This window comes from Bufo gargarizans, chromosome 3, assembly GCF_014858855.1.
Source record: "Bufo gargarizans isolate SCDJY-AF-19 chromosome 3, ASM1485885v1, whole genome shotgun sequence".
In the NCBI taxonomy this organism is placed as follows: Eukaryota; Metazoa; Chordata; class Amphibia; order Anura; family Bufonidae; genus Bufo; species Bufo gargarizans.
In genome coordinates this window covers 493,694,120-493,710,314 of record NC_058082.1, presented here as the reverse complement: position 1 = coordinate 493,710,314, position 16,195 = coordinate 493,694,120, and the positions used below count along the sequence as shown (strand labels likewise).

At 45.1% G+C, this 16,195-nt stretch overlaps 1 protein-coding gene across 3 annotated transcripts in view; it reads right to left on the bottom strand.

Annotated features, from left to right (window-relative positions):
* Positions 1–1,803: 1,803 nt before the first annotated feature.
* The window catches only part of CLUH (clustered mitochondria homolog), a 73,982-nt gene continuing 59,590 nt past the window's right edge, over positions 1,804–16,195 (bottom strand). For all 3 annotated transcript variants that reach the window (XM_044283841.1, XM_044283843.1, XM_044283842.1), the window contains exons 20-26: positions 15,193–15,273; positions 14,945–15,070; positions 14,261–14,382; positions 6,649–6,742; positions 5,999–6,133; positions 5,341–5,414; positions 1,804–4,155 (exon numbers count right to left, since the gene is read on the bottom strand). In XM_044283841.1, the coding sequence (XP_044139776.1) occupies positions 3,984–4,155; positions 5,341–5,414; positions 5,999–6,133; positions 6,649–6,742; positions 14,261–14,382; positions 14,945–15,070; positions 15,193–15,273 (804 nt within the window). In that variant the 3' untranslated portion in view covers positions 1,804–3,983. The remainder of the gene's footprint in view (positions 4,156–5,340; positions 5,415–5,998; positions 6,134–6,648; positions 6,743–14,260; positions 14,383–14,944; positions 15,071–15,192; positions 15,274–16,195) is intronic.

Here is a 16,195-nt window from a genome sequence, read left to right as displayed (position 1 = left end):
GTGTCTTGCCTCCTTGACACTAAGCAAAAACTGGTAGTCTCTCTCTCCAGGCTGAGGGTATAGCTGCTGGAGGAGGGGCTCAATAATTTTCACTTAGTGTCACGCCTCCTAGGGAGCTGAGCTATACCCAAGGTTTCCCGTGTCCCCCAAGGAATTGGGCGAGAAAACCTGTGTGCTCACTATCCTAGACTCCTACTGCTGCATCATTGGTATTGTTATTTCATGTTCATCATTGGATGTGATAATATTTGCAGGGATTTATTCTATTTAGTAGGTCCAGGCTTTCAGGATTATCCTCATTTTGCACACATTTATGTGAGGACATATACAAGTCCTACATAAGGTTTCTTCCATTGTATACAGTTTTTTATGTTGTGATGCTGAATAAAGATTCATTTAAAATTTAAATTACTTTTGATCGTGACGTCTGAGACCCAGCGCAGGAGGTTGCAAAGATGTCATCATTACGTTTAGGGTGCATTCACATCACAGTTTAGCTTTCTGTTCTTCTGATCCGTCAGAAGAGAGAAGAAGAAGAAAAAAAAAAAAAAAAAAAAAAAAAAAACAGGATCCAGTAAAAAAAAAAAACGGATCCTGTTGCATCAGTTGTCATTCGTTTGAGCCGTTTGTCTGAGATCCGTTTTTTTTTAGATGGAAACAAAAGTACTGCATGCAGTTTTTTTTCCAGTGTAAAAAACAGATTTCAGACGGAAATGGCTCAAACGGATGACAATTGATGCAACAGGATCAGTTTTTTTTCCTCTTCTTCTGACGGATCAGAAGAACGGAAAGCTAAACGGTGATGTGAATGCACCCTTAGCATTGTTCTACTGCCTCAGAAACTTCACATCTAGTGGCCTGCAGGATGAGGCTGAACAGTGGGGACAGGAGCCATAGGCTTTCGTACCCTGCTGCAAACTATCGCCCCCATAGGGGCAGGTTGGCTGCAATCTGAGGACAGATGCTTGACGCACCTCATGGCAGATGCGGCCGACAGTAAAGGCTTTGTTCACCTACTGCCTATGACACTTTTAATGGTGGCCAAAAGATGTATTCTGTAGAAAAATGGCTACAACCTGAGGTTCCTACAGTGGAACAAGCTGTGATACAAATCAGAGAGGTTAGAGGTTCTAAAGCATAAGGAGACACAGGCAGCAAGGTTTTTTTAAGAAGTGGTGTTCTTTTATGGCTAAGCATTTGCTAAGATTTTGCCAGTTGTGAAACAGTTTTGTCTAACTACTTGGTACTTTATCCATCTGGTTTAAAAGGCACTTTTGAGAAAACTTAAGACTTTCATAGAGAAAAAAAAAAAAAAAGCACACAGTCACACTAGAGCAATGATGGGCAAACTGCGGCTCTCCAGCTGTTGTAAAACTACAAATCGCATCATGCCCTGCTGTAGGTTGATAGCTGTAGGCAGACTGGGCATACTGGGAGTTGTAGTTTTACAACAGCTGGAGAGCCGCAGTTTGCCCATCCCTGCACTAGAGGAAGTGAATTAGAATGCTGTTTTCTGTAACTTTTTGTCATGTGCAGCTCACTTTTTCTACATTAGGTTGCAAGCTGTCTTGTCTAGACACTGCACATATTTTTGTATATTTGGTGAACATTCATTTCTTGTAAAACTGTTTACTTGTTTTCATGTAGAAACAAAACTGATTCAAAGACACTTTTTTATTTATTTTTTTAAAGAAAGTTCATAAAATGATTTTTCATCTAAATACTTTTTAAGGTGAATTCAGTTGAGGGAGAAAATGTAAATGGATAAAATAAATAAATTGTAAGAATGCCAGAACACAGTAATATGCATTAAGATCAATTTATTAAAGGCTAAAATTCTCAAATTTTAGGAATATGCCATTTAGGACTAAGGACAACAGTGCGTCTGCTGTCTGAGAGTGAAGGTTATTTCCCAAAAATACACTTACCATGAAACAGTACAGAGCAGCATTTAGACAATTACAAATCAGAGATTGGAGGTGAGCAGTAGTCACTGGATATGCTAAACTGGGCGCCTTCCCAGAAATCTTGCAACCTATCATATGTGCCAGCTTAGCCACGGGAGCTCTCAGTCCCCCCCCCCCCCCCCCCAATACACTGGATTGAAGCTTTACCGTCATTTGTATATGCAGGACAAGGAGGTCAAAAGCTAATGTAAGGTACAGGATCCCCCTCAAAAAACCTATATAAAATTAAGGAAACAGACGACAACAAAAATAACTTTCTAGTATATAATGGCAAGAACTCATACAAGCAAACATTCAACACAACGTAGTAGACAGAAAAACAGCAGAAAACAAATCTAAATAAAAAAAATTACATTTCAATACTTTCATTAAAAGTGTGAGGCTGTCCAATCAGATTACAAGATGGGAATTCTCATGTTGAGAAGGACTTCTGCTCTCATGATGCTCGGCGCGATGGGGTTTTAAAGATACAGAGCAAAGTGGTAAAAACCACAAGTTTAGGAGGCTTTAGCAACAACGACCTTACTAAAAAGTGTGATAGTCCTGACCTGCATAAAACTCACTGTTACACTTTATCGCCAAATGCAAAGCAAGCAGTTGTGCGAACTGACAATGGATGCCAAAAAGTTAGGTGGAAAGCTTATCTTTAAAACGTCTCTTTTTGGGATCTGTTCCCAGTTTTCCATAATGAAAAATGCATGTGGTGACTGTAATGCATGAATCTGACCTAATGCACTTTAGACAAGCAATTAGCCCACCTTTCCATACAACTTTTCCTCAAATGGACGGAGAGGCCAATGACCTTACATTACCTGTACACAGAGTGCAAAGAGACCACTGCCGAATTATGGGATTTAAGGCAGATGAGAGTGAAAAATGTTCTTTACAATCGAATGCTGCCTAATGACAAAGAAGAATAAGCAACCAACATCCCAAAACTTACATCATTTGTAATGAATGGCAAAAGAATATTTGACCAACGATTTGAGGCCTATTATACATTAGATCATCAAATGAACCACTTGCTTTTGAAGAAAAAAAAAATCCCCCACAAAAATAAATAAATCAGGAGGCTCTAAAAAGTTTGAAGACAAATGTCTCAAAATAAACAGTGAAGTAATGATATGTCTACAAATGGATGAAGAAAACTAAGGACTCAAGGTGTTCCTCAAGACTGAGCCTCAGCATTCATCAAGGGTTCTGTGGAGAAATGCTGTTTCACCACAGTTTATACCTTTAGGCACTAATTTTGGGAGTGATATAAGCATGGACAAGAGGCTTCTTATTGTCCTTGGATAATCTGTGAACATGAATAACACAGGCATACCTAATCACACGTGCCATAGAATCACCATTAAAAAAAAAATTATATAAAATCAAGCTGAAAAGCAAATGGTTTAACCAATGTCCTCCAACATGCAGAATGAAAAAAAATCCCAAAGAGTGCATCATCCATGTCTGTTTCAACCTAATGTGCTATGGAATAATGATATGGGGATCATTTCCCATTTAGTGTATGGCTTAATTCTGGGGCCACAAGCGGTATCTATTGGCTCAGACCACAGCCTTGTGGCTAGGAATTTAGATCTGGCTTTGAATTTCTTTGATGGGCCCTTTCCTGTGAAAGAAATCCCAGTCCACATTACTAACTGACCTGAGAAATATTCAGTCACCTTTAAGCAGAGCGATTACCTATAAGGTACAAACACAAAATGCAGAAATGGATTTTGCATGGACACACACCCAACTTGCCTACACTGAAGTCCCAGGATGGGGCTAGTTGAAGCCCCTTATTCTCGTGGGTGCACAGGTGCTTAGGTACAGAGGGGTCTGAGTGCAGCAGACACAAACTCATTGATGGTTTATAGATTAGCTCCTTGCATTGTGAATTATCGGCATTTATACCTGTGCAACAATATTGCCAAGACGCGCTATTTAACCTATAGATCTCGGTGGAAACCCTGTGTAGGGGTAACAGTTTTGAAAGTGGCGTCTGAGAAGGAAGAGAAGACAGAGCTAAGCAAAGGTATGCGTCTCTACAGGGTCACTTGTGGCCACACTTGTCCCGGTGGCTTCTGATGTTTCAGTTTCTTTGTTTTCAGCCTCCTGATTGTTGGCTTCTTTAATGGCCTCTTGTAGCTGTTGACGACGCTGGACCTCCACTTTCAGATTCTCCAGGTCTATTTGACTGCAAAAATAGCAACATTAGCAAAGCTATTATACAAAGTGGTCAAAATCATCAGACTATACATAAGTGCGTGTGTTAATGCATGTGCACGCTTAAAGTGTAACTACCATTCCAATTTTAAGTCTTATTAGTAAAGCTCTAGCAGTGTTGCTAAGGAAAAGTCTGTCTTCAGCATTTTACTGAGCGCTGTAGATGCCTGTGTGTAACAAGTAAAATAGGCAGAGTGAAGGGCAGTGATAATTAGGGCAAATGTACTCAATCAGGGACTGGGGTAATGACACGAGACAGGCTGGGAGCCTCTGTATGTGTCTTCAGTACTCAGTAAAACACTGAAGACAGATTCTCGTTTCCCCATTAAGGTGAGGACAGCTCACGTAAATTCTCTATTCTCATCCCCCATTTTGTATATATGCTAAACAACATTCTGTATCACATTGATAGAGGCTTTCAAAGAGGCCTATGGAACGAAAACCAGCGGTTCTGTCTTATCACACGCAGCTGAAGTTATAATGTGTTATGTGCCATACATTTTTATAGGTCCTTTTTGTGCAACGGATTGGTTTATTAACTCCGTATCCTGATAGGCTGTTTTCAGTTACATTTTATGGGCACTACTATAAATGTCTTGTATGCGTCTTTAATAAATCAGAGTAAGTTTGAATCACACAGTGTCTGTGCCTCAAGTCTTCCTTTCCAGCGGGCTGCATCGAATTGGGAACCCCCTGGCAGACTGTGAGGCCTGAGCCTCAACCTCAATTATTTCCTAATGTCATTGGGGTGATTTCCCCAACACTAATATAAAGTATATTCCAAAAAATGTTTAACATCCCTGTCCCTACACTATATTAAAAATAAACCAAAACGACAGCTACTACAGGTTACACGGTGGGAACATACTGTAATAAACTATTTTATAACTAGAGTCAGTAAATGCAGAATAAAAAAAAATTATAAAAAAATAAAATGAAAAATGCGGCTCGTCCGTGTCTGTTTACAGGAGTAGGGATGAGCCCTTTTGCATTGATTCGCAGGCAGGCTGGTCATTGTATGGCTGCTCTTGCTCATAACCATACAACCCAGTAAACAATTAATGTAGGATCGTATTTATTTTCTTTCATAAATCTAATACGGTACCTGCATTAAAGTGAAACACCATTAAAATGTTTTACCCGAAATGTCAGTTACCTGAGAGGGATGAACAAGATTCCATTAATGATATTCAGTTGTTCCAGGACACTGGCCATGCTGGGAGCGGTGAACTGCAAGAGAGCAAACATCCTTTTAAACATACAACACTGGGAACAGGAAAGGTTACAGAAGTTAAGACCAACTACAGTAAGTGTTTTACATAGGCCAATGCACAGACAATTATTGGGAACAAACTAGATGATCACGAGAACTGTCTGATCGGTGAGCCAAGGTGCCAGCTGCATTTACATCCAGCAATTGCCTCCTATGTATGGAGATGAACGATCGCTACTGTGATCGTTCATCCCCACACAGATCTATTGTTTGCTGCCAGCACATTCACATTTATACAAGGCAATGCGCTGCCGACAAACTACGATTTTATTTGTTGCATAAAACATGTGATCACCAGAAAAATTTGCGTTTTCTCATTCACAGGATGATCAGGAGCACATTTACTTGTTCCCAATAATTGAGTCAAGTGCACATGGCCTTATTATGCTTCATACATCAGTGAAGGATGGGACTGGCCGCAATCCTGGAAGATCAGGAAAGTGCTTCTCCACACTATTTGAATGAGACTAAGCTGCAATTCCAGAGACATCCCATGGACAAGAGCAACCGTTTCTGTTTTCTAATCTCATCTCTAACATACCTTCAAAGGCATTATATTGGCACTGGGTCCATTCTTGTAGATCTCATTCATTGTGCGCTGTAAGGCTACAGCCTGCTGGGTGAGGTACTTCAAATACTCGGAACTTTCTTTGGTCTTTTCGTGTTGTTCCCCCAGCTGAATGTAGAATGATAAAAGCAGAGACATTAATATACTATACACAAAGCTGCTCTAGTAAAAGTCCCCTACATGAGCTCCTTAGGCTCTCTTCACATATCAGTTTTGTCCGGTCAGCTATTTTAGGCAAGGAGCTGGACACAACCGATATGTGAACTGCACAGATCTGGCGTCTATGCACCGATGGTGCCAGACTGAAAAATGGAGCATGCAGCTTTTTTCTGTCCAGTGCAATATGGCGTCCAGCAGAATGTCTGAGAACTACAGGATCAGTTCTAGCTTCAGCATTTCCTGCTTCACGCTGGAGGGGAACTGAACCGGATCACCAAACATATGTGAATGGGGCCTTCGATACAGAGAACCAATATGAAGCCTAGAAACTGCCACCTGCTAGTAATGATTCCTCCTAGACACAGGAAAACACAAAACTACACATAGCAGGTGTGTAGACACTGCCGAGAAACAGGGAGAGCTCCAAGACCACACTGCTCTAGAAAAGGCTTCTAATACTTCACCTGGTTCTTGTATATTGTGTATCCTTCCTTCTCGTGTTGTAAAGCCGAGCGAAACTCCCCTTTAGTTTCGTGTACACGAGCTACAAGATGGTGACTGTAACAAATAAGACAAAGAATTGACTGGGTAAAGATGTGAAGATGAGGATTTAATATTTGGTAACAACACTGCTGGACAACAGACCTTATGTTGTCCAACAATCTTAAGTAAGAGTATCGGCAGCTTAACATGTTCGTAACATCTAATATCATTATGGTTAATTTTCATGATATCAGTATTATTTTCCCCCCATTATGTTCTGGGGTTTATGGGAGGTAAATGTATAGGCACCCCTATATCAGAGAAGAAAAACACCTCTGAAATGACAACATTCCCCGTAGAGAGTAATATCAAGCCTCTCAAATAACCACTGTAGGAAGGCGCAAGGGTCCATCATTGACGGAAGGTATGTCTCACAGAGATTCCTGGCCTTGGTTAGGTGAGAGCCGGTAATTTTATGCTTTAGCTAGTGCTGGCTGACATGGTTTTGCTATTTAGTATGGCTGTAAAGCCAATAGGGCCGGCTCTTACTGAGAGCAGCCAAAGTGCAGGGTGGGTGGCTACTCCCCACGTTCCAGGCTGGGTCTTGGTTTGGGCTATAAAACAGAGGCAGCACTGTCAGGTGGTGGGAATTGACTCCTCTCTGACAGTGAAGCTCTGTCAGTCTCTGTGTTGGGACCTGGGAGTTTGGGCCTGGGTAAAGGCCTGCTACCTTGTTGGCGTGAGAGCAGGGGGTTTATGCTATGTCCAAGGACTTCTGCATGGTGTGAACAAACACCAGACTCATGGTAACCGTTTACCTTGAAACCGACTTTGTTTTGCTTATTCTTATGTGTGAATAAACACCAAACTGTTTAAGTTAAAGACGTTATATATACTGCGTCCGCTAGCCTGTCTACTAGGGATCGACCGATATTGATTTTTTAGGGCCGATACCGATAATTTGTGGACTTTCAGGCCGATAGCCGATAATTTATACCGATATTCTGGGAATTTTCATTTTTGAAAAAAAAATAAAAATTCCCACAAATCTGCTGAAAATTAATGTTTATTGTTAAAGGGAACCTGTCACCCAAAAATCGCCTATTAAGCTGTTTACAGTACCTTATAGTGCTGTATACTCGTTTCTTGATGCACTTTTTGTTCGTTTTCCCGCATGTCTGCTCATTCAGAAATCGATGTTATATTCAGCTGCTGCCCCGTGCTTCAAGTCAGGCTTGAAGTCACGGGGGCAGCGGCCTCGGCGTCTTACATGGCCCTCTCCCCGCCCCCTGGCTCTGTTACTGACAGCCGAACTCCGAATCCGGGAACGCGCTCAACGGCCGCATGCGCAGTAAAGGGCGGCAGGAGCGCGGTCCCGGCTGCCGCGCGTACTACGCGCCGTCTTACTTTCGCCGCACTGCGCATGCGCCCGACATCCTGTATCAAACGCGCCCGCGCCCAGATGCCGGGCGCGGGCGCGTTTGATACAGGATGTCGGGCGCATGCGCAGTGCGGCGAAAGTAAGACGGCGCGTAGTACGCGCGGCAGCCGGGACCGCGCTCCTGCCGCCCTTTACTGCGCATGCGGCCGTTGAGCGCGGTCCCGGATTCGGAGTTCGGCTGTCAGTAACAGAGCCAGGGGGCGGGGAGAGGGCCATGTAAGACGCCGAGGCCGCTGCCCCCGTGACTTCAAGCCTGACTTGAAGCACGGGGCAGCAGCTGAATATAACATCGATTTCTGAATGAGCAGACATGCGGGAAAACAAACAAAAAGTGCATCAAGAAACGAGTATACAGCACTATAAGGTACTGTAAACAGCTTAATAGGCGATTTTTGGGTGACAGGTTCCCTTTAATGTGTATTTTTTTTTGTAAATCTTTCTTTTTCATTTATATTTAATATTTTGGTGTTTTTTAACTTTTAGCCCCCTTAGGGACTAGAACCCTTGTCCTATTCACCCTGATAGAGATCTATCAGGGTGAATAGGATCTCACACTGTCCCTGCTGCTCTGTGCTTTGTGCACACAGCAGCATGGAGCTTATCATGGCAGCCAGGGCTTCAATAGCGTCCTGGCTGCCATGGTAACCGATCGGAACCCCAGCATTACACTGCTGGGGCTCCGATCGGAGGAGCAGGGGAGAGGGGATCCTGTGGGGGGGCGCACTGCGACTGGGGTGGGGGGGAGGGGGGGCGCACCACTGCTTAATACTGGGGGGGAGGGGGGGCGCACTGCGCCACCAATGTCTGATACTGGGGGGGGAGGGGGGGCGCACTGCGCCACCAATGTCTGATACTGGGGGGCTCACTGCGCCACCAATGAAGCTTAATCTCTAATTTATTAATATACAGGAGGCGGGAGCTGGCTGCAGGATCACATAGCCGGCTCCCGGCCTCTATGAGCTGTAGCTGCGATCCGCGGCACCTGAGGAGTTAACTACCGCAGATCGCAGCTACAGCTCATAGAGGTCGGGAGCCGGCTATGTGATCCTGCAGCTCCCGCCTCCTGTATATGAATGAATGATAGATTAATCTTCATTGGTGGAGCAGTGGACATAGCTCCTCCCCTCCTCCTGTCCCCTGTACTTTCATTGGCGGCAGCAGCAGCAGCACAGGGGGGAGGAGACACTGCTCCTTCTCCCCTGTGCTGCTGCTGAGGGAACACGGAGAGCGCTGTCAGCAGCGCGATCTGTGTTCCCATACACTATCGGAATATCGGCAAAATAGATGCCGATACCGATAGCGTTCAAAATCCTGAATATCGGCCGATAATATCGGCAAATCCGATAATCGGTCGATCCCTACTGTCTACCAGAGCAAATCCCCACACCACTCATTCATTTTATGCGCTTTAACCCTCTTCCCACCCTGTAATATTATTTTGCAGCAGGAAGGTTGTTAGCAGGTGCTGCTGTACCATTATGGCACAGTGACAGCACCGGCAAAGGAGTTGTGTTATACAGTTGGCACCCTGCTCTAACAGTCAGCGTCTGATTGTTGTGTCTAAGTGGTTAGATAGAGGGAGCTCTTTCTCTTGTACCACTGGCCAACCTCCAACATGGTCATAGGTTGCTAAGGCAGCCTGGGGCCTAACAATGGCCTCCAGGGCTGCCAGGTATGGAAGCCTACTGGGCTCTGCCTGAGACAAAACAAAACTAGATTTTTGTACATACTTTTTTTTTTTTACAGCAAGTACGTACAAAAATCTAGTTTTCTCATCCATATCATTGGGGGACACAGGCTTGACCTTGGGACGTTACAGAGCAGTCCCAGGGGTGGGCCATAACAAAGAAGCCCTCCGGCCAATCAGAGAACCGCCGTCTGCAATACTACCCAGAGAAGCATCAGAAGATGCATAAGTGTGTACTCTGTAAAACTTGGAAAAGGTGTGTAAAGACTACCAGGTAGCTGCCTTGCATACCTGAAGGGCCAAAGCCCCATGATGTACTGCCCAAAAGGCCCCCACTGTCTGAACAGAATGAGCAGGAACCCGGAACAGGGGCCCCTGTCACTGATTCAGTACGCTTCCACAATGGCCAAACAAACCCATCGGGAAATTGAAGCATTGGACGCAGTCAGCCCTCGCCTCAGTCCCTCTGGAATGACCATTAGAGAATCCGTCTGTCAGAAAGAGGACGTCTGAAACCGATAGATGTGAATGGCCTGAACCAAATCCAGAGTGTGAAGAGACTGTTAATGAGGATGAGATGGAGCACGACAAAAGGAAGGGAGAATGATCTCTTCATTGAGATGGAATGCTGACACGACCTTCAGAGTGGACAGAGCGAAGGACCACTTTGTCCTGGTGGAGTATAAGGAAGGGAGACCGGCAGGAAAGAGCCACTAGCTCCGACACCCTACGGATGGAAAGGGATTGCCACCAAAAAGGCCACCTTGTAGGACAGGAAGCAAAGTGACACCTGCTACAAAGGCTCAAACGGAGAGGACTAGAGAGCGCTGAGAACCAGATAAAGGTCCCACGGATTCAATGGAGGACAGAAAGGGGGTGCAGTGTGCGCCACACCCTGCAGGAAGGTTCGAACCGCAGAAAGCGAAGCCAGGTTTCGTTGAAAAAGAAATGGAAAGTACCAAAACTTTCCCTTTGAGGGAACTGATAGCCCCAAGTCCATGCCTGACTGCAGGAAGGAAAAGAGTGGAGGCATACGAGAACCGAATGGGAGACAACTGGTGGCGTTCACACCAACTAAAGTAAGACTATAGGTCCGGTGATAGATCCGGGAAGACGATGGTTTCCTAGCCTGAATCATGGTCTGGACAACAGCATCCGAGAAACCCTGAGCCTTTAGTACAGCGTCTTCAACAGCCATGCCGTCAAATTTAGCAACCCTAAATTTGGGTGGAAGATTGGTCCCTGCAACAAGAGGTCCTCCCGAAAGGGGAAGACGCCAGGGTTAGTCTGCGAGGAGGGAGACTATGGATGCGTGCCATACTCTGCGTGGCCACGAGAATGACGGGCAGACCTTCTGACCTGTTTTTTCGGAGAAGACACGGAATGAGCGGAAGAGGAGGGAACACGTAAGAAAACGTGAACTGCGTCCACGGGATCACAAGGTCGTCTGACGCCCGAGCAAGAGGATCCTTGGACCTGGCCACAAAAGGTCTCTACCTTGCGGTTGAAGCGGGAGGGCATGAGATCCACATCCGGCCGACCCCATCGCTCGCAGATTGCAAGAAAAACCTGTGGATGCAGAGCCCATTCGCTTGGATCGAGTCTCTCTCGCCTGAGAAAGTCGGCGATCCAGTTGTCGACACCGGGGATATGAACTGCCGACAGAGCTGGAACATGTCTCTCTGCCAAGCAGAGGATGATTGCTGCTGCCGACATGGCTGTTGGGCTCCGGGTGCCACCCTGGTGGTTCAGATTTGCGCCTGCCGTGGAATTGTCGGATTGAACCCAAACTGGGTACCCCCGGAGACGGTCTGTCCAATAAACCAGAGAGGTGAATCGTCCGCAGTTCCAGAATATTGATCGGAAGTTGGCGTTCCTCGTGGAACCAGGAGCCCTGGACCGAGAGATTGTCCAGAACTCTCCCCCAGCCCCGGAGACTGGCATCCGTCATCAACACTATCCAGCGGAGGGGAAGGAAGGTGCAGCCCGACGTCAGCATCGGAGACCATCAACCACCACCGAAGGTCTTGGTGCGTCAGGGCAGGGAGACGGATGAGCCGATCCAGGGAGGCTGCGGAACGGTCCCAAATGGACAGAATGCACCGCTGAAGAGCCCTGGTATGGAATGGAGCATAGGGCATTGCTTCAAAGGAAGAGACCATGTGGCCAGAGTCCTCATGCACTGGCAAATGGGAAGAGGCCGAGTCCGCAACAAAGGGAGGATCTGATGACCAAGAGCGGAGAGTTTGTACGGGGGCAAGAAAATCTTGGCCCGATCGGAGTCGAACAGCATGCCCAGAAAGATCAGCTGCCGAGATGGATTAAGACATGACTTTGATAGGTTCAGAACCCATCCGAAGCGTTCCAGAGTTTCCCGGACGATGCGCAGGCTGTCCGCCGTTGCCTGGAATGACGGACCCTTGATCAGGATATCGCCACTATCCCCCTGGTATGAAGCAGAGCCATGACTGAGGCCAGAATCTTGGGAGCTGTGGCAAGACCGAACAGGAGGGCCACAAACTGGTAATGAAAAAGGTCCCACTGTGAACCGAAGATATTTCTGGTGACCGGCGCAAATGGGAACATGGAGGTGGGCGTCCTTTATGTCTATCGAGGACAGGTATTCCCCTGGATTAATGGAAGTAATGACGGAACGGAGGAACTCCATTCGGAAGTGGCGGAGCCGAAGGAATTGGTTAAGGGCTTTGAGGTCTAGGATGGGACGGACCGTACCCTCCTTCTTGGGGACTACAAAGAGATTGGAGTAGAATCCGCGAAAACGGTCCTGAGGCTGAACCGAGACAATCACTCCCTGCCGCAGAAGGGGAAGAATAGCCTGAAAAAAAAGGAATGGGCGGCAGAGAGACGAGCGAAAAAAACGTGGTAGAGGTGGGGATCGGAACTCCAATTTGTAATCCTCCGATATGCTGAGCTAGCCAGACATGCTGGAACAGATGAAGATGATGTCCCACCCGACCCGGCACAAGAAGCCACCCGTCATGCAGAGCCCATGCTCGAGGCTTGAAAGATGGTTTGTGCTTGTGCTCTGGAGCAGATATGTCGGTTGGCCGCTTCAGTTGAGTCCCCAAAGGTGAGGCCCTGACATAGCTTGTTTGCCTACTCGGTCATAGCCTTACTAACCCATGTCGAGGCAAAAAAAAATATATATTTTTTTTATAAATACCCCTTTCACAAAAAATATACATAATGGGATATGAATGTCTGTAATGACCTGCACAATATTTATCTTGCATACTAAACTGTTCAAATCAAGTGACCACACTGGACAAATATATTCACTAGGTAAGTTATAAAGTAGTAAATCATATTTTTAGTGCAAAGTGGAAAAAAAATTCCCATACAGGTAGAAAAATCCATCAAGGACTGTTTGGAATCGAGGCTAGCTTCGGGATAATTTGCTGCGGTTATGATAATATGCCACTCCATCATACCAGTTTTATTCAGCTACTAAGTGCTGAGACCTACTGCAATACTCAGGGTCTAACCCTCGACGTAACCAAGAGCAGATGTCCCATCCTTAAAAGGCACCCCTAGGTTGCAAAGTCTGTTCCTACAAATGCACTTGCAGTTACCACCACAGTCTCCCTGACATGTTTCAATGTACATCAGTTAATCAGGAAGAGTTAAAGGGATTTCATGGCCAAGATGTGAACTGGAGTGAGCTCTGGTCAGCGGTAGGCAGACTTACGGGAACTCCCAAGCCAGCTGCGCTCTGCGGTTTCTGTGACTCCCGTAGCAATGAATGGGAGCCATACAAATGGCTAGCTACGCTATTTCTGTAAATTCTAAGCATCGGAAACCACGTAGCTGGCTGTCCTCTGCTATTTGTGTCACTCCCATTCACTACTATGGGAGTCATGGAAACAGCAGGGCGCAGCCAGCACGGGTGTACCCATTACTCAGGCCACCCTCTGCTGCAGGTTACATAGGTAATCTAAATAATAAAAGTGTGGCATACAGATGTGATAACCGATGGGGCTATGTTTGCTCTGACATGCTTTTTTTTGTTCATTCTCCAACACGAAAAAATAAATTAATTAATCAAATGTACCACAAAATGGCACTAACGAAGACTACAAAAAGCCCTCACACGTGATGGGAAAGTAAAAATGTTATGGGACTTTGAATACTGTGGCACAAAAACACTTTAAAAATATACTGTTTTAATGTTAAAAAAAATGTATAAAAACAAAAAAATATATAAATTGGATAAAGTAATTATGTCACTTACTCCGCACGGTGAATAGTGTAAAGACTCGTCACAAAAAAAAGGTCAGAAATAAAAAAAGTTACAAAAAGTACCAAACTATGTTGCATTAATAAGCTATAATCAAGGAATATACTGAAATCGCATATGAATTTCAGTGTATTAAATAATATTTACAGTGGCAAGTAAATCTAGATATAAACCATGTCTACACCAAAGACTCAGATATGTATTCACCTGAGTGCGACCTTGAGAGACTTGGCTCCATGGTATTTGGAGTTGACGTTAAGTGCGTTCTCCAGGAAGCGGAGAGACAGGTCGTACTCCATTACTCCATAAAGCACCAGGCCAATGTTGCTCTAAGGAGAGACAATAAAAACGTGGTCACACATGGGCAGGAAAATCAAATAAACATTACTCTCTTTATACTGAAGGAAGTCGCACAAAGACTGTTTGGATATGACAGAAAGTGCTGTACTTTTTCTTAACATGTGTGCCTACAGGGGACTTTAAAGGGGTTGCCCACTTAGAATAACTGCTCATTTATTTCAATGTAATACTACCACTCTACACAATACACTGGCACCCTCCACCATCAATAACCAACAATTTGGATAGGGGCAGGTACGATGGTTCGGCTGACTCCGTTCAGTTCTGTATGAATTCCTATGAGAGTCTCCATTGTCAGTCTCATAAGCAATGAATAGAGAACTGACTTAAGACGCTGTGTCAGTTGAGTCACATGACACAGCTGAGGACCAAAAAGAGGAGGAAAAACTCATTTTCCAGGCACCCAGAAAAAAAAAAAAAAAAAAAACCTTCACTACAATTTACACCATGTACCTTTCTAACGGGCCAAAGAATAAACATTTTTGTGGAGTGCTTCTTGAACTAGTCTTAGACACTAAGAAAACTACTTACATCTAAGAGCGCCATCTCAGGGTGACCTTCTCCGAACACAAGTAGCATGAGATAACGTGCTCGGTACAGCAGATTCAATGCTATGGAGAGCTGATTATTTGCAAAGCAGTACAAAGCTAGATGCATCTGCAATGAAACACACAAGTCAGTAAGGAAACTAGAAATGTATTCAAGAGAAAAACAGAGGCAGAGAGTGATACAGGCCCAGCTGGCCTGATCAGATATACTGGTATATGGGATATACTTACATATTCCTGGATGGTGCTGGGGTGCTCAATACCCAGAATTCTCTCACTCATCAGTACTGCTTTCTGCTGATTGCTTAAGGCCTTACATAAAGAAAAAAACAAGAGGTCATTCATCACTCAAAATGTAAACATAGCAGGAAATATACTGAAGTCAAGCCGCCTCGTCAGCTCATATAAGAGTATATAAGGTGGGCGATAGACTGTCTGCACACATATCCCTTGTTGCTGTCATGGGTAAAAGGGCAATTATTCAGATTATTGGATTCTGGGCCTTGGGTGTCATTATTTCTGAAACTGTGCAGTTTGTGAACTGTTCACCTGCTGCTGTGGTGAAAGTGCAAGTGTGTGGAGAAATGGCACCAATGCGAATAAGCGACGCGAGCACCACGTGCCATTTAGGTCAACGTTGAAAGTCAGCTACAAAGGCGCACAAGGGCGGACCAACGCACTACGTTGGAGCACCTCACCGCCAAAATGAACCAGGAGACTACCAGACGCGTGTCTAAAACAGTTCGGGGAATTCTACTGATTAGGGGGATCCTAAGCAGATGGATCGTCACTGCACCTCTGCTAACAAAGTTACAATGGCAGAAAACGCTTAAATTTTTGCTGCATTATTGGAATTGGATTTGCTGATTTGGCTTCTCTGATGAGTCATATTTTCTGCTTTATCGAACAGATGGACATTGGCGCGTCAGCAGAGAAACATCAAAGAACAAACACACTGCAACCACTGGTGGAAGAACACAAACTGGTGGTGGCAGTGTTATGGTCTGGGGAATGTTTTCGTGGCATTCTCTGGGCCCACTTATCCATGTGGAAAGCACTCTCAACCGATTTTGGTATGAATCCACCCTTACAGATCACGTACACCCTACAAACATGTAAATCGTCTTCCCTGGGGCAGACAGGATCTTTCAGCAAGACAATGCAACATGTCACAAGGCTAGAAAAACTTCCAAGTATTAGCCTGGCCCCCGAGACACTATTGAGCATTTGTGGG